Source organism: Anomalospiza imberbis, chromosome 14 (assembly GCF_031753505.1).
Source record: "Anomalospiza imberbis isolate Cuckoo-Finch-1a 21T00152 chromosome 14, ASM3175350v1, whole genome shotgun sequence".
Lineage (NCBI taxonomy): Eukaryota > Metazoa > Chordata > Aves > Passeriformes > Viduidae > Anomalospiza > Anomalospiza imberbis.
The window spans coordinates 3,715,900-3,733,090 of record NC_089694.1 but is presented as its reverse complement, the minus strand read 5'-3'; the positions used below and the strand labels follow the sequence as shown (position 1 = coordinate 3,733,090).

Sequence of the window (17,191 nt, the reverse complement as noted above, 5' to 3'; positions counted from 1 at the left end):
TTAGAGGCTTCATAATGCCGAGAACACTCCAGCAGGGGATTGTGCCTGTCCACCTGCTGAAGGAGGTGAGGGTGCCATGAGCAGATCGAGGGCACTGCCTGTGCTCCTCCCTGTCACAGCAATGAAAGCTTTGTTTAACAGCAATTACACCCCCTTTGCACTTCAAAGTTTGAAATGGGGCATTTAAGATAGAGGTTTGCTCTGTGTAAAATAGTGTTGTCCTTGCTGCTCCAAACCTTTTTATACTCATCCAAAATCAGGAAATCCCCCTCTACTGTTGCTTTTTTCCTCCCACCAGTGCAAGAACGTGGGGGGCAGCTTCAGGCATTTAAAATTATGGTTCAGATTTCTGCAAAACTGCAACAAAATCATAGGGTTGGATTGATGATTTTATGATAGTAAGAGATGATGACACAATAAACCACAAAGAGATTATGACAGTAATTTTTGTTTATAGTTTTTTAAACATTTGAATCCTCCAGTCTTTCCCAGGAGTTAAAACTTTATTATTTTTTGAAACCCTGTGTCACAGATTTGAGAGTTGAATCATTAAGAACTTCCTAAAATGAAGGATCATGATGACTCTGTGACACTCAGCAGCACTGGGCATAAGTTTTATATAATTTTCCTTGAAAACAACTTCTACCACCTCCTGTTCTTTCATGGGACAGACTGAAAATGCTGCCATGAAGCAGGACCTGGACCATAAACCCACCCACCACATTTGCTACTGACAGCTTAGAAAGAGAAGAGGAAACCTGTCGGAACCCAGAATGTCCCTTGGACACTCTTGGATGTTCCGGGCCCAGGTCAAAAGCATTTGAGACCCTGGAATGCAGCCACCGACCCCTGTGGCTTTGGACCTGATCCATGGAACAATTTACCAACCTTGCAGGAAGAACAAGAAATCACAAAAGTTTAGATATTGTAGTAGAAGTAGTCACAAAGTGAAGGGAAGAGTTTTTGAGTGCTGTACAGGGGGGTTTTAGGCCTTGTACAGAGGGGTCTGAGTTTTGTACATGGGGGTCAGAAGTTCTAAGATGAAGGGACTTGGGTGTGCCCTGTCCCCTTTCCTTCTTCTTCCTACCCTCCATGTTCTTGGTGATGTTGGCACTCACAGATTGGTTTAGAGTAGAAAGTCACTGTAGGTGATAGGCATTGGGGAAAAACCGTAAACATCTAATACGTAATGTATGATAGAAAAGAGGGCACCAGCCCCCTGGGCGGTGGAGTGTGCCCTTGCCTGACTGCAGAACGGACCGCAGCAGCTCAGGGAGAAATCTTTTAGATAACACACAAGAAACTACCTTGAGACCGGACGGCTCAAGACTGCTGAGTCTTTGTTTGGAAGCTCAGGTTGGAGGAGAGACTTTACCACCATCCCAGGCCACCCCAACCAGGGGGTGAGGCCCAACAAGAACAGACCCCACAGAAACCTGCACCTCTGAAATAAAACTCTGTCTCAAACCCTTGCAGTGATATTACAAAAACCCTTTGGAGAACAGGAGATCATAACAATGCATAAACACATAAACATTTTGGAGGGGGATAAGTAAAACATTCAGGTTTGTTTCATGTTGGTGAAAATGTGAAACATAGGGGAAAGGCTAGAAAGTTGTCTTGTAAATATAGACCCCATTATATTTTCTTCTGTAAACACCAGATCCATTCAATAAAACCAGACACAATGGGGACCTTCTGCAATATTTTGGCCACTGAGGCAAAGTTTTAACAATTTCCTGCCTGGTGTCTTTTCGTGCAGATAGAGCTCGTTCTGATAAACAACTCGGGCTATATTTGTAACTAGAACTGGACTGGCCTTCCTGTCCCTGTTCTCTGAATGTCACAAATATTAAAGCAGGATATGCATAACAGACCAAAGTTGACATCTCCTTTAATCACTGATACTTCTGTATTCACATCCTGGCTACACTTGAAAAGATGTACAGAAAGTGAAGAAACTGCTGAAAACAAACAATAAAATATCAGTTACTAAAATTTCTTCAACTACCCTATTTCAACCTGGTTCCTAAAGAAGATCTATTAATTCTAGGTACAGAAATAGAAATTCTATTTCAAATGCAGTCATGAATTCCTACATGCAAGTAACATAACCCACTCTGCCTTCATCAAATTTCTTTTTTCCTTTGGAATTTGATAGGGAAAGAGATAATATATATATTTATATCCTATATATTGATATCAACTCTGCTATTGTTTTAACTCATTTGTACAATATTTTTTTTAATGAAAAATAATTCTATGAAAGACCCTAGGTACTTCACACATGTGGTCACTTCTGGAGTTGGGGAGTTTTATCACAGCAGGAGCTAATAGGCTGAGAAGTCTTCACTGGGATTTATCCAACTTTGTGTTGCCCAAACAGTGCTGTTAGAAAAGTGAGCTGAATTTCCTTTGCTGGATTTTCTTGCCCTAAGAGCACAGTCACACAGCCAACAGCTGGCACAGCTCGTTGCAAAAGGATTGGAAGGTTTTGGTTTATTTGGCTCAAAACCTCTGAATCTGCAACAGAAGGGACACATTTTATTTGAGTGCCCACTTGGCATTTCTAAAATGCACATTTTATCTTCAAATAGTATTTCTATCAAGCCACAGAGCTAAGACCACGCTGATGAACAAAAGTGCCAGTGGCAAATCCCTAAGCCAGGACAAAGACATCTGCAGCATGGTGGAGTGAGGATGAGCATTATTCCCGAGTTCTGCAAGAGTAGGGCAGCAAAAAGCAACCAAAATCTCCCTTAAATGGTAGAAGGACATTCAGAGGTGTTTAGAACATCCACAGCATTGCCCTGCATCGTGGAACGGAACAGGAATGAAATATTCACAAAGCCTACATTATCTCAGAAAAAGCTATTTCTACCTGTGAAAATCACCAGTGCATTGAAATCTTCTTTTATTTTTAGGAACACTTCATAGAAGTAATAAAAAACCAGGAATTTCTTTTGCTCCCAGCTAATGAAATTGCCAAGCTCTTGTCTAGCGACGACATCAACGTGCCGGACGAAGAGGCAATTTTCCAGGCCCTGATGATGTGGGTGAGGCACGACCTGCAAAACCGACAGCGGGACCTGGGCATGCTCCTCTCCTACATCAGACTGCCCCTGCTGCCACCCCAGGTAGGAATATGAAGGGTTAACAGGGAACTCTGCCAGCTGAAATGCCTGTCTTTAGCATCCTGTAGGCAGAGAGGAGAGCTTTGTGGAAAGTTCTGGCTGGGACTGGAGATTATTGGTATTTTTTCACCCTTTTACATTTTTTTGATGATATAGTATAGATATCTTCATTGTTTTTAAACACAGATGGAAATAAATCCCCCAGTGCTAGTGTAATTACCAGGCTCAGAATTACCTCTAAAAAATGCCAGTCTATTGCAAAAGCCAAGTGATCCTTTGTTGGGTTGCAATAATTCTCCTCTAACAGAACAGCAATTTAGATAGCATGCAAAGATATTTCTTTAGATTTATCAAACTGCAGGACAGATAAGCCACAATGCTTCTTTCTTTATTACCATAAAAAGTAGACAAATATAAAAGGGCCTAAATTATTGCTGACAATTCTGAGCACTGACATGACTTGTCCCTTAATTCTGAAAGAGACAAGTCATCCATCAAGTTCCAGAGCTGGACAGTCTGTTTTACAGAAAGGTGACACTGCTGTGTCTGTGCCATAGAGGAATCTTTATATTTCCTCAAAACTGCATATAGAATATTGAGACTGTCAGTCAGGACACTTTATGAATCTGCATGACTGATGCTGCAAATATTCTACCTTGAATAACATATAAAAGTAGCATACACACTTAATTTTAAATACATTTAGTATCTTCTAATACGCACAGAGATGTCCAGTAGTCTGTGGTAGATTTATTTACTCACATAAGGAGATTTGTGTAGAGGATGCAGTACTACAAATTTCTGATTTGAACCTTTTTCAAAAGTAAAAAGAAAGAGGTAGGAAAAAATAATCAAAGCCATCACACTCATAGACTTTTCCCCTCCACCTTTGTATAGTTTTGCTTGCATCAAAGCAGAGTTCCCAGCAAAGCACAAATGAGTGGTGAGCTTAAAATGAGTATTTGTAGCTACAAATACTTTAATTATTCAAGTACATTCAATTTTAATGACTTAGCTGTATATCAAGATGCTTTTTTTTTCCCCCCCATTTCTTAGCTACTGGCTGATCTAGAAAACAGCCCAATGTTTGCAGATGACCTTGAGTGTCAGAAACTTCTCATGGAGGCCATGAAGTACCACCTGCTGCCAGAGAGACGCTCCATGATGCAGAGCCCTCGAACCAAGCCCAGAAAATCCACAGTGGGTGCCCTTTATGCTGTGGGAGGCATGGATGCCACTAAAGGTAAGCCCACAAGTTAATTTGATTGGATTAATTAATTGTATTACAGGCACCTAGGGAATATATGACATTTAGTTAAATGTTTCCCATAGGAAAACGTCAATTTAGGGGTAAAAAAGAAGAAAAAGCAAATCACAGAACAGAATCCTACCTGTCAGAAGTGCTTTCTTCTTGCAAGCATCATATTTCTAAACAATACAGTTATATTTAGGTGCAGACTAAAGAAGTTTGAGTCCTATGGTGATTTTTAAGATTAAAATTAGTATGAATTTTTGCAAAAAATAGTTGCAATTACAAATCAGAAGGAAAAGTAAATATTTAAAATGTTTCAAGATTTGTTTAATATTGAACCTTGTGGTCTATATTCTGACAAAGCAAGAAAGCTTTGATTTCAAAGAAGCAGAAAAATAAAACCAAAAGCATCACTGAACTACAGAGAGCTCTTACTTAATGCTTATAAATCCTTATTAGAACATTTCAGGTGAAAAGATTTGTATTTTTCATGAATGCAGCTTTTTTCAGGACTTCAAACACAGGGTTTTTTTTTTTTTTTTTTTTTTTTTATTAATCCAGGTTTGTAGTCGAAAGTTAATTATTATAAATATATTCCAGTTTCTATTATTTGATTTTCACAGCTGCAATCAGGTTACAGCTTTAAACATTGCACTATTCTATTTAGGAGGCAGAATATTAAATCATTTTCTCCAGGAACCTCAACTTCAAACCCACAGCTTGGAGCCAGAGAACTCTAATTAGTTTAAAGTCTAGGAACTTGCAGCACAGAATTACTTTTAGCTGTGTGAGTTCACTTTTAATAGAATCACAAAGAAGATAATCCATTTCATGGTTTACAAAAAGCTGCTGACGACTGATTTTTCCCCACATGAGAGACCTTGCAGAGCTACCTCCCTATCTCTGTGCAATCAAATCAAGTGCAGAATACACATTCATCGCCAGCGCAACATGAAAACACTCATTCCTAGGACAATTTAGCAAATTGGAGTTAATCTGTTACAATTAGGCAGATTCATCAGTGATACTGAGGATTTATCAATTATATCAGACAATCAGGTAGTCTTTAAAGTATCTTCCCCTAAAATAAGAATACCATTTTCCAATCATTTTTTCCTCGCAAAGGTTATGCAAAGAAAGGGCTATTTCAGTCAACATCTGCACTTCCTCTTGGTGCCTCTCTTACTTCTTACCTTGGAGTGAAGCCAATTGTTTGAACTTTTGCCTTTTGATGGGCAAGAAGAACAGCACTTCCACTCCTCCTGCTGTCCTCCAGAGCTCTGACTCAGATTTGGAGTCTGGGAGATAAAGGAACAGCAGAAAGAGACCAGGATGCACTGGAGGAACAGCTCTGAGAAGGGAGTATCTCCCACCCCTGGTGATAACACACTGCCTGTGATAAAGGCAGACACCAGGCAACGCCAGCTTTGACTTTGTGCTTATCTCAGGTGGAATACGTAGACAAGTCTCAAATTCCAATGATCAAAAGAAGATCAAAGAGGTACTTTTCGGATGGAATTTTGAAAAATGGGAATGTGCCTAAACCACGTTAGGTTTTGTGACTTTCAAATCTTCGAGCCTCTGTAAAAATTACAGCCCACAGGGTATGGCTGAACACTCTTAAACCTGACTGCATTTTCCCCGTGTTTTAGTTAGTGTGAGAGATTTCCTTTGAAGTGGAGAACTTTGGGGCACTCACATATTAGCATAGAATAAATGAGAAAGAATCAAAGCAAAGAGCAGCAAACAGAATAACAAGATGGAAAGAGCAGGCAAAGAGACACAACTGCTCTGAATAAAGGGGAGAAAGCAGAATTTCTGTCTTTTATTGCACATGGGGCTGGTAGTTTCTTTCCCCGCCTATGCCTGTGGAAAAACACATAGATAAAAGGAAAGACAGAATGGGATAAACTCTTATTTCACTGAATTTCTGGAGTGCATCAGGTGATCTCTAACATCTCTCTAAACCAAATCCTACCTTTCTTTTCTGCTTTATTGCATGGTTGTTTTCCTGTGGTAAAAATAATTTCTTTGCCACAAACTGCCTGTTGTTATCTCCAAAACACCACTTGTCTGGTACCAAATCCCAGTCAAGGAACAAGAAATCAGCTGTGTTTTCCTCATCTGGTTGCCTTTGACTGAGCTGAATTCGAGCTCCAGGGTGCAGTGGCAATTCTGCCTCGGATCTTACTGAGCCGTGGCCTCGCTGTGCTCAGCAGCTCTCAGAGGAGCAATTATGGCTCCTGAGTGATGGTGGGAGCCAGCGCGTGGAGAAGTGTCAGTCTGAAAGGCAGAGAGCTCCTGCCTGAGGAAGGGTTTCAGTAAAATGTTACTACAGGTCCAGTGACCTGAAAGAAATGGAAAATGTGGCTGGTGTGTTACAGCAGCCAAGCAGCTGCTGCAGGGCTGCTGCGCGGGTGAGCCTCAGGGGAGATACCTGTGGGAACCAGGTGTGCACTCACACACAGCCCTGCCTCCTGCCTGGCTCCATCCTAAAAGGGAAAATAGCCACAGGATGGCTGAAGGTGCCTGTCTGATTCCTCAGACAGATACATTGAGTCTGGTTTTAATATCACTAATGCATTAAGGCCCAAAGATGGTTAAAGAGTGGATTGTTGTGAGGCACTGTATTCATAAGGAATATAAAGAAACCCCAAAACAAACCCACAAACCCCCTACTCTCATGGTATTTAAGCAACAGATTTAACTCGCCTCCAAAATTTGCAGTGCTACAAAAATGCCACAATTTAATTCTCCATTTCTTGCCACCAGTATATTCTCATAGACTTGCCAACTGTGTATGCAATTAATGTAGCTTTTTCATTAGTTCTCACATGAGAACTGAAGTTCACAGCAACATCTCACGCACAAAATTTCAATATTTTATGATTTACTCATGTTTTGAGCTGGCTGCTGACTGCTGGGCACTGCTCCCTCCACGGCTGTCTCTGTTTTTCACAGGCACCACCACAATTGAGAAATACGACCTCAGGACCAACAGCTGGATCCAGATTGGGACCATGAACGGCCGGCGGCTGCAGTTCGGGGTTGCAGTGATTGACAACAAGCTCTACATCGTGGGGGGCAGGGATGGGCTCAAAACCTCCAACATTGTTGAGTGCTTCAACCCTGTCACCAAGGCCTGGACCGTGATGCCCCCGATGTCAACACACAGGCACGGCCTGGGTAAGAGAGGCTGTGCCTCTGCAAACGCCTCCCTGCACACTCAGAGGGGTTTGATTGACTCCAGCACTGCTGAGAAAACTTCTAACAGCATTCAGTGACACGCAGCAATATTTGTAGAGGACTTTTCTCAAAGAGACATTTGCCCATTGCCATCATTTTATGGTTTTATTAGTATCCATCTAACTAGCATTGGTCTTCCAGAGTTAATTTGGCTGGTAGGAAATTCCAAAATATAAGCTATAGTGAAAATAATCAACTTTACATGATTTAATAATCAAGGGATATATTACAATACAATAGCAACCTGATTTTATTTTATTTTTTTAAATAAATTATGAATTAAGCCCAGAGGTAACAACCACCTCTGTAACTCAGATCAGGGCATTACCCATGCTGAAGAAAACAGTGTATGGAAATAAGTACAACTTCACCAGTTCTAATGTTGTAATTACAAGAACTTTTACAAAGCTCTGCCATGGCTTAGTATCTATGGTTTTTTTACTGCAAAATAATCCTTAATATTATCCACACTGAAGGAATAATATGAATATGAAAGCTAGAATTTATTTCCAGAACTATAGAAAAAAAAGGCTAAGTTTACAAATGAGTAGACTGTAACAGAGGGAACATGATGATTTCTGAACAATTTATATATCCCAGGCCTTGTGAAAAAGCTGGCTTCTCTTAAGTTACAGAAACAGATATTGTTTCATCAGTAAGTTCAAATGCCATAAAATATTTTTATTTTTATGGATAATAGAGGAAGATTGATCCAGAATTATTTGGCAAACCATTGTGGCCCATGTCACCTTCTCCACTGCTTAACAGAGAAAGGGTCGTGTAGGGTTCTTGCTAGCTGGAGCACAAAATTTATGAAACCAAATACTAGTAGGTGGCAAAGGGGAAGAAGACCAAACAGATGAAATAATTTACATTGAAATCTGTATAATTCCTGACTGCAGGGGCATAATTCTCCCCAACAAGTAGGTCACAGCCATAAATTGGAGTGCCCAAAGTTTGGCTTCCATCTGTGCCCGGTTTGCAAAGCTGCCTCACACTTACAGTCCCCAGTACCTTTGGGGACATTCTGTGGAGCTTTTGAAGAAATCAGGCCATGTATATTTAGGCCTGAAAGACAGATTTAGAAAACTTTTAAGCAGCTGGATTGAAACATTTGCCTCACCTAACAAAGGGAGCAAAGAGCAGCAGCAGCTCCCAAGGGGAAGACACCAAAGCCCTTCTCTGGAGAAGCGCAATGGCCCAGGATTTGTCCACACAGGGCTTTGCAGTGGCAGCCAAACTGGCTCTCCTGTGCCTCAAGGACAGCAGATAGGAGCCAGCTCTTATCCAAAAGGCATTAAAATGTTGTGGTGCTTTAGCTGGTAAGGACAGCCAGCTACCCACCCACCCAGGCTTTCTGCTGGCAGCACTACAGAGCTTCAGCTGGCTCAGAATTAGGAGAGGCTGTTGGTTTGGGCATATTTTTCATTGCCTGACTCGAGTTTTGCCTTTTTGTAAGAGAATAACATCCTTTCCCAGTTAGGGACTCAAATTTGTTTCAGAGCAAGGTCATCAGAAGTGAAAGAGATAAAAGTCCAAGAAGAGAACATCAGAACTAAAGCAGCTTTCCTATAATCTTTTGGCAAAAGATAATGGTTATTTAGAAGAGCACTGTATGTGAAGTGCTTGTTTATCTCTGTTTATTCTTCCAAAAGAAAAGGCAGCTTTCAGATCGTTTAATACCAGCTGAAATTGCTTATCTGCATACAGGGAATAAACGCACGAAATGAACTCACCGCTGGTCACTGAAACCAAGAGATAATTTGTCCCTGATTCTGTCTCCCAAGGAGTAGCAATGCTTGAAGGACCAATGTATGCAGTTGGTGGCCACGATGGGTGGAGTTACCTGAACACGGTGGAGCGCTGGGACCCGCAGGCTCGCCAGTGGAATTACGTGGCCAGCATGTCCACCCCAAGGAGCACCGTCGGGGTCGCAGCGCTCAACAGCAAGTATGGCAACAGGAAAACCTCCCTCTGGGCTTTCATTTGCTTCCTTCCCTGCAAATGCAGCTTCTTAAGTTTTATTTTCAGGCTCATGGTTATTAATGACCTCAAGGAAACAAAGGGAAAAATGTAATGTGTAGAAATAAGAAAGGAAAGCCTTTGCTCTGCTGTGTGGCGAATTGATTTCAGGCTTGCAGTCAGATTTTAAAAACATTTCAGCCCTTTTAAATCATAGCAATGTGAAAATGTTATTATATGCACATCAGAATTTTACCTAGAATATAGCGTATGGGGATATAAAATCAGCTGCTTTAAAAAATATTCCAAGTTTATGTTAACACTTTAAAATCATTGTGTATAGATTTAATGTGTATGGAAACAAAGTCTTTCCTTTGTCATACAAATTCACAGCCAATTTTTAAAATGTTGAAGTTGTATGGTGGAGTGTTGAATGTTGAAGTGTTTAGTGGAAAGAACACCAGTTTATTAATTAGGTCTGAAATAAACAGCCTCTTATAAATCTTATCCTATCCAGATTTGCTGCACCCTCCATCTCTTTCTTAAATACACAAAATCAAGTGTTAATGTATTTAAACATTCTGTTAAGATGCTACAGCCACTCAAGCCCTTTTACGTGGGAGCAGACAACTGTGTGCATCTTACAGAAACCTTGTAAAAAGCCTCAGGTTATGGAAGATATGGTTTGAGCCAACATTTCTTATTTAACCCTATGGGAAGCTCTTAGCAGTCTGTAGGGGCTGGGAACAATCAGTTACAGGCAGACAACTGCATTTACCTGGAACCTTTCCCACTGGCTTCCCTGATCACCCTGTAAATTCCCAAAAAGAGAAGGATAAAAAGCAGAAACAAAGGTGTCAGCAGAGGGATATTTGTAAATGCAAGCTGGGGGTTTGCATTCATACAAGGCAGAATTCAAATCGTAGCTCAGAAGTCCAAGAGAGGCAGAAGTGCCTCTCCAGGTCCCTGCTGTACCTCAGAGGAAATGTTCTCAGCAGAAACTCCACCAGAAACTCCTCCTGGTGCCTTCCACAGCAACAGCATGCAGGAAACCACTTTGTCAAAGAGGAAATCAGCCCGATCCTGACTCTTTTCTCAATCATTGCTGATACAAACTGTCTCCAGCAGGGCTTAAATCACGTCTGTTAGTCTGGTGATGTAATTTCTGGCATACCAGGAGATCAAATGTCCATCACTCAGTGCTACTGCTGTGCTACAACCAAGAAAAGGCTTCTCCTTTTCCTGTTTCCCTAAACCACAGCATATTTTTTCCTGTTTAACTCCACCAGAAAAGCATTTCCATATCTGTGGAGCAACGCTTTTGGACCAATAAATGGTCCATTGAAAACACCAGTCAATAATGCTATATTTGGTCTTTTCCTCAGAGAATGGGAAACCACCGTGTTGTGGAAAACAAAGGTTCCCAACCAATCACTCTGTATATAAAGAGATTTCCTTGCCCTGTGAAAGCTGTATAAACAAGCAGGCTGTATCAATGGCATGATGTGAAAAGAAAATAAATCAAAGCCTCAAGTTTTGTATGAATCAGACAATAGACTGCACAACCGAACTCAATTTTATCAAGTGAACAAACATTAGGAGAGAGAGAGCTGGGGATTTTTTATTATTCTAATAGTGAATAGAAGAATCTTCTAGTTAAAATATGCACCAGAGAAGTCTGAAAGCTTTTTAAGTCTCTGGAATAAAGCAGGCACTTCTAAAGGAAAATTCAGCTGATCTAGTTTACGTGATTTACCCTGGGCAAGCTCCACATTTCTCTAGGTCTCTAGTAAGCTACACTAAATAAATTCAATTTCATGGCAGAAAACAATAACAAGGGTCTGAAAGGGAGCAGAAAAGCCAGCACACTCAACACGTGAACACACCTTCTATTACATTCCATCCTAGTCCAGCAACATCCAAGTTAGCTTGAGACCGGAAAAAAGTTCAGGCTTTGGAAAATTCATTGCCAAAAAGCCACAACTCCTGATGTTTTTTAATGTGGATTACCACAATTTATTCCTAAAAGTTGCCCCAATGTTTTTTAATGGGGATTACCACAATTTATTCCTACAAGTTGCCCCGACATCAGCTGTTTAAATCTCTGTTTGCTAAGTGCCTTTGGGCTGAACAGACAAGGTGGCACAAGGTGGTACCTTCTGTCCAGCAGATTTTCTTAAATACAGACTCAGAGGAAAATATATTTACTATATGCTTTATATGTTTTTGATATATATTCAAGTTATTAAAGTTAACTGTACAGGAAAAAAACTTTTAATGTGATAAGATGTCAAATGTTCTGTAACCCTGTCCCAGGGAATGCTACCATATGTTTCAAGCATATGCAGCATCTTTCAATTCAACTCTTTCTATTGGCTTACATTTAGAGAACCTGACATGAACTTTTAAGCCTAATTTTCATATGTGGCTGCTTGAAGTGAAGAATGTAACTTCATCTAACATGTTTGCCTTTGAGCAAAGGAAGTCCCAGGGCGCAGCAAATAATGACAATTTTAAAGTGGTCTGAACGGAGTCAGCCAGATTTATTAGTGGGACAATTCCCCCAAAATTCTTATTAGTGGGAGAATAAAGACTGAAATTGTTTCCCTGTTTGTGGGTTGCTCTCCCAGGCTGTATGCAGTTGGTGGGCGAGACGGGAGCTCCTGCCTGAAATCCATGGAGTGTTTTGATCCTCACACAAACAAGTGGAGTCTGTGTGCCTCCATGTCCAAGAGGAGAGGTGGTGTTGGTGTGGCCACCTACAACGGGTTTTTGTATGCCGTGGGAGGCCACGATGCTCCTGCTTCCAACCACTGCTCCCGCCTGTCCGACTGTGTAGAGAGGTAAGAAATTATTTTGGTTTTTTTCTTTTCTGTTTACATGCTGGGAAGGGATTCTAGAATAAATTCTCTTCCCAATCAGAACGTTGTGTTTGTAAAACATATTCCGCCTTTTTGAAATAATATTTTGAGCAGGAATGTACCACACAGGAATAACTGATTTCCAATACTTTTTTGATAACAAAAGAATTAAACCTCAGCAGCAAATTCCTCCCTTCTGCCTGAGCTACCCAAGAGCCTGGTAAAAGCAACTGAAGTACTGAGACAATTTCAACATGTGACCTTTCTGTTTCTCAAATGCCAGAACTCAGGTTTAGGCTGCTTGTGCCATGTGCTGTAGGAATGAAATACTTTTCAGTTGTTCTTAAGTAATTTGACTGATACTGATAAAAGTTGTAAAAATATAAGAAATATCACAGAGTCTTATCATTTGGGGCAAAGAAAGGAAAACTGAGTGGGTGCTAAACCCTGCTGTGAAGAGCAATGGCCAAATTCTGTTCTCAATTAGATGAGGCAAAGCAGGAATTACCTGGAATTCACTTCAATTTATATTGGAATAGATCAGAAGTAAAATCAATATTAATGTAAGATGCTGCCACACATTTCACACATTTTTCATTTCATGTGAGAAACTTAGAGCTACTACACAAGATATTTAACTTCTTTTATAGTAAATTTCTCTGAAAACATTAATTCTGACAATAAACAGAAAACCAAAAGCTTTATGGAGGAAGAAAATGAGAAACTAATGAAATTAACTTTGCTGAGTCAACTGGTGGCCATACTATCATTCCCTCAGGTCCTATTTGTGTTTAAAATATATTGATGGCTTAATGTAATTGAAATAGAGAGTTTGTAATCTAAAAGTGAAAGCAGGGGTATTTTCTGTGTGCTTGAAGGCCCCTCTAGTGGCTAAATCAAAAACTGAATCTCATCTCAGTTGTACTGGTTCCGAACAGCAGCACAGGAGAAAACAAGCGAATAGCGACAATTTAAATCTGAAACGTGTCTCTACCAGGCATATTTCTGAATTTGATCCCCACACTTCCTAGGTATGACCCCAAAACAGATGCTTGGACCACCGTGGCCCCTCTGAGCGTGCCCCGGGACGCGGTTGGGATCTGTCCCCTGGGGGACAGGTTGTACGCAGTGGGGGGCTACGACGGCCACTCCTACCTGGACACCGTGGAGTCCTACGATGCTCAGAACAACGAGTGGACAGAGGTAATGGGAGCACAGGTGATGCCTCAGAAAGGATAGGGGCTCTTCCTGCAGCTAGGAGCAATTCCGTCCAAATAACCGCGAAATTATCGCCGGTTTGGTGAAACGCGACACGTCGGGATGCAGCAGTACTCTAGGTGGGCTTGAATAAAATATCAGTTCCCTCTCCTGCAAAATAGCCACGTAAAACTTTTCAGACTGAGGGGTGGAGGAAATGCGTGAGCAAGCAAACCAGCTTGCACAAATCACTTTGGGTTTTAAGTGCTTAAATTCAGTGTTGGTGGATCTGGTGTGTTTGTCAGCCATACCCTCCTCTGGAGGCACCTCCAAACTTTTATATTTATGGCCCCCCACACTGAGACCAAGAGGAAATCCCTGCACTGCCAAGATCCTTTTGCAGCCACACAGTCCCTGCTTTTGGAACACTGGATGGCAAGATCTTTTGAACATGTCAAGGGGACAGCCCCACTCTGCACCTTGAATTTTGCCAAAAAGCCCAAACTGTGTTTTCAGGCCTTAGTTAAACCTAGTTTTTTTAGAATTACATCAGTTTGAATAAAAAAATTGCTCCCCTATTAATCTGAAAGTAATTTCTTCTTGTCCTATCCATAGGATGCTACTAAAAATGTTTCCTCCTTTTCCTTTTTCCTTTTCCTTTCTAGGAAGTTCCTGTCAACATTGGCAGGGCTGGAGCATGTGTTGTTGTTGTGAAGTTGCCCTGAGGACTGTAAATTATCATGAAACTGAACTGAGTGGAGTCTCAGAAGTCAAGAAACATTTCCAGGACAGTGCAGACTGCACACACCTCAGCAGCCCTCCCTTACAGACAATATTTTTCCCTGAGCCATCACACCATTACAGCACAGAAGTGTCTTCCTGCATCACAAAAATGAGAAAAATTTGCAGAAGTGAATTAACTTTGTTATGCCTAATATGTAAAATCCAGTAAAATGGTTTAAATGTTTGAATAGTTCAGGTTTGTTAAAAAAGTGTATCTGTTATTTATAAATTGCAGCAGTGAGAGATGTGTCTAAGATTTCGAAAACTTTTTTTCTTTTCTATGTTGTCAGGAATGCTAAAGTTTATTAAAAAAGCTTCTATATTTTAAGTACATGAAAATGACTATGAAACACCTCCACCAGGGAGCTGCACAAAAAGAAATATTTGCTCCTAAATATTACTGTCAACAGAATATTCTCTGCAGAAGCAACTTAATTTCTATATTCAGAAATTAAACTCCTAAATTAACTTTAAAATCAAATCAGAGAACCAGATAATTTGTTTGTTCTTTACCATCCAGCACTGCTAGAACTGTGACAGAATATCCATTTTTAGCAGTGTATTGAATAGAATAGTAGCATTAAGGTACCTTTATCCTATTGTGTGCCAGCAGAAAGAAATCTCTCTTGTCAAAACATAATACAAATATAATTTGCAAAAATTTTCAGTGCATAGATTTGTGATGTTTTATTGCCGCTCTGTGTGTCAGGTTACTCACGGATTTCTCTTTACCCACTAACCATCTGTCAGTATGTGTTAAACTAATCTGACTATTCTTGGGATAATAACCTTGCATCAAATTTTAAAACAATCACACAGTTACATTCCTTGAATATGACTTACAAAATGAAATTTTTATATCATATTGATATGACAATCTTTGACCTCAGCTGAAGATTACCAGCTTTCTCTCATGTACAGTAGAAATATGGTAAGGAATAAACCACACCCACTGTGTAACATTGGATACCATCTATGTAAACATGCTTATGTTCTACCTGGAATTTGTGGAATGATAAGAATCAAGAACAAGCAGGAAAAGGATCACCTGAAAACAGCACATAATATTCCACACGCATGACATTTTCTTTTTGTGTGCCAGTTTCTACTGTTTTGCTTTAATTTCATTTTTTATAATTTCAAATGCGGAAAGTGTATTCTAGAAAAAAGAATGTATGTAAGATATTCTATGTTGTAAAGCACAATATTTGGTCAGTATCCACCTCAGTGTTTGTTATGTTGTTGTTTTGTCAGTATCAGAAAATTCAGGACAGAAACAAAGATCTCTGAATGTGTAGGCCAACTTTCCTGATAGAATACTGTGGTTTCAGATTTTAGCAATATGCTATTTTAAAACAAATTTATAGTATTAAACCTATTGAATGTCTCTAAAGAAAAAAAATATCATAAGCATATTTATAAAAAGAAGAACATTTTTAACTTTAAAAATCAATTATGTTTATATATAGCATGCTACATTCAAATAAACTTTACTTTCTCTGCTAAGAAAATTTGGATTATATTTTAACAACTTTGTGGTTTTTATTTTACATCCTTTCAAAACCAGAAGACACAGGAGCATCAATCTCATTTTTGTACTCTAAAAGAACAATAGATTCACAAAAACCCCCCTGCCAAGTAAATGGGGAATGAACCCTAAACCAGCTCCTGGGTTCCAGAAGTCACATCAGAAGAAGGAAATATTTTATTTTCCCAGCAGATCAAGATCTGAAGCAAACACAAGGGGCCTAGGACAGACAGAGAATCTGCCCCATGGCACAGGGGAGTGCGAGGTGGGTGTTGTTCCTCTCTCCCTGTCCATAGGGAAGCTGTCTGTCCACCTACCCAGAACATCTCCTTGCAGCAAACACTAACTTTTAAACAGGAATAATAAAAATTCGGACATTTCCCCCCTGTTTTGCCATCCTGCTTTGGTCCTGCAACAGCCATGTGCAATCTTTTATATGAATAAGGATTTGTGTGGATGCAGGGAGAGGGTCACTGCTGCTTTTCACTCAGGCTCTAAATCATGCTTTTCTCCTAAAACAGCACACCACTGCTTCCAGGAACCAGCACAGCCTCGTGTGTTTGGAAAACACTGGTACTGAACGCTCATTTTTAAAATTCCAACTTAAAAATGACACAAACAATGTGCAGCTTGATGCCAACATGGGCAAGAGGCACATCAGGACAGACTGACAATGCCAATGGGCCTGACCCACTGAGCCTTTGCAGGGAATTTGAAGTTTTCTCGGGGAAAAAGAAGGCAGGAGCCTCAAGTGAGAGAAAGCAGCCATGGCTCATGAGCCAATTGAGAGGTCTATGAATAAAAATCCATCTCCAAAAACCTATTCAAGTCTATAGGAACTTAATCCAAACACAGAATCTTTGAGAGATGACACAGAACTCCCCTGCCTTTGTCCCCTCCTCAGCTTGCAAATTTTATTAAATGCTCCATCAGTAAACAAGACATGAACACTTAGGGAAAACAGATATAAACAATCCCCTTAAATATCTCTCAAAATACACACTGCCATTTCTGTAATTTAATAAAGGCTCAGAAGAAGTATTAGAATACTTCTTGTATTTCTTTACAGCTATCTAAAGAAATCGTGTCATGAGGTTTGCTTATGTAAAAAATAACATAAGGCAGAAAAAATATATCATGCTTCAAGTTTGCAGAAAGCAGCTCCATTTATCAGTTTAATAAATTCAGTAGCTCTTCCTAGCATGAACCACAACCTCAGAGGCAGAGC

General features: G+C 40.2%; 1 protein-coding gene across 2 annotated transcripts in view; it reads left to right on the top strand.

The window, feature by feature from the left end:
* Nucleotides 1–15,946, top strand: part of KLHL4 (kelch like family member 4) — a 74,267-nt gene extending 58,321 nt beyond the window's left edge. For both annotated transcript variants that reach the window (XM_068204564.1, XM_068204563.1), the window contains 7 exons: nt 2,925–3,137; nt 4,191–4,377; nt 7,348–7,572; nt 9,420–9,582; nt 12,225–12,437; nt 13,487–13,658; nt 14,318–15,946. In XM_068204564.1, coding sequence (XP_068060665.1) covers nt 2,925–3,137; nt 4,191–4,377; nt 7,348–7,572; nt 9,420–9,582; nt 12,225–12,437; nt 13,487–13,658; nt 14,318–14,377 — 1,233 coding nt within the window. In that variant the 3' untranslated portion in view covers nt 14,378–15,946. The remainder of the gene's footprint in view (nt 1–2,924; nt 3,138–4,190; nt 4,378–7,347; nt 7,573–9,419; nt 9,583–12,224; nt 12,438–13,486; nt 13,659–14,317) is intronic.
* Nucleotides 15,947–17,191: the final 1,245 nt, after the last annotated feature.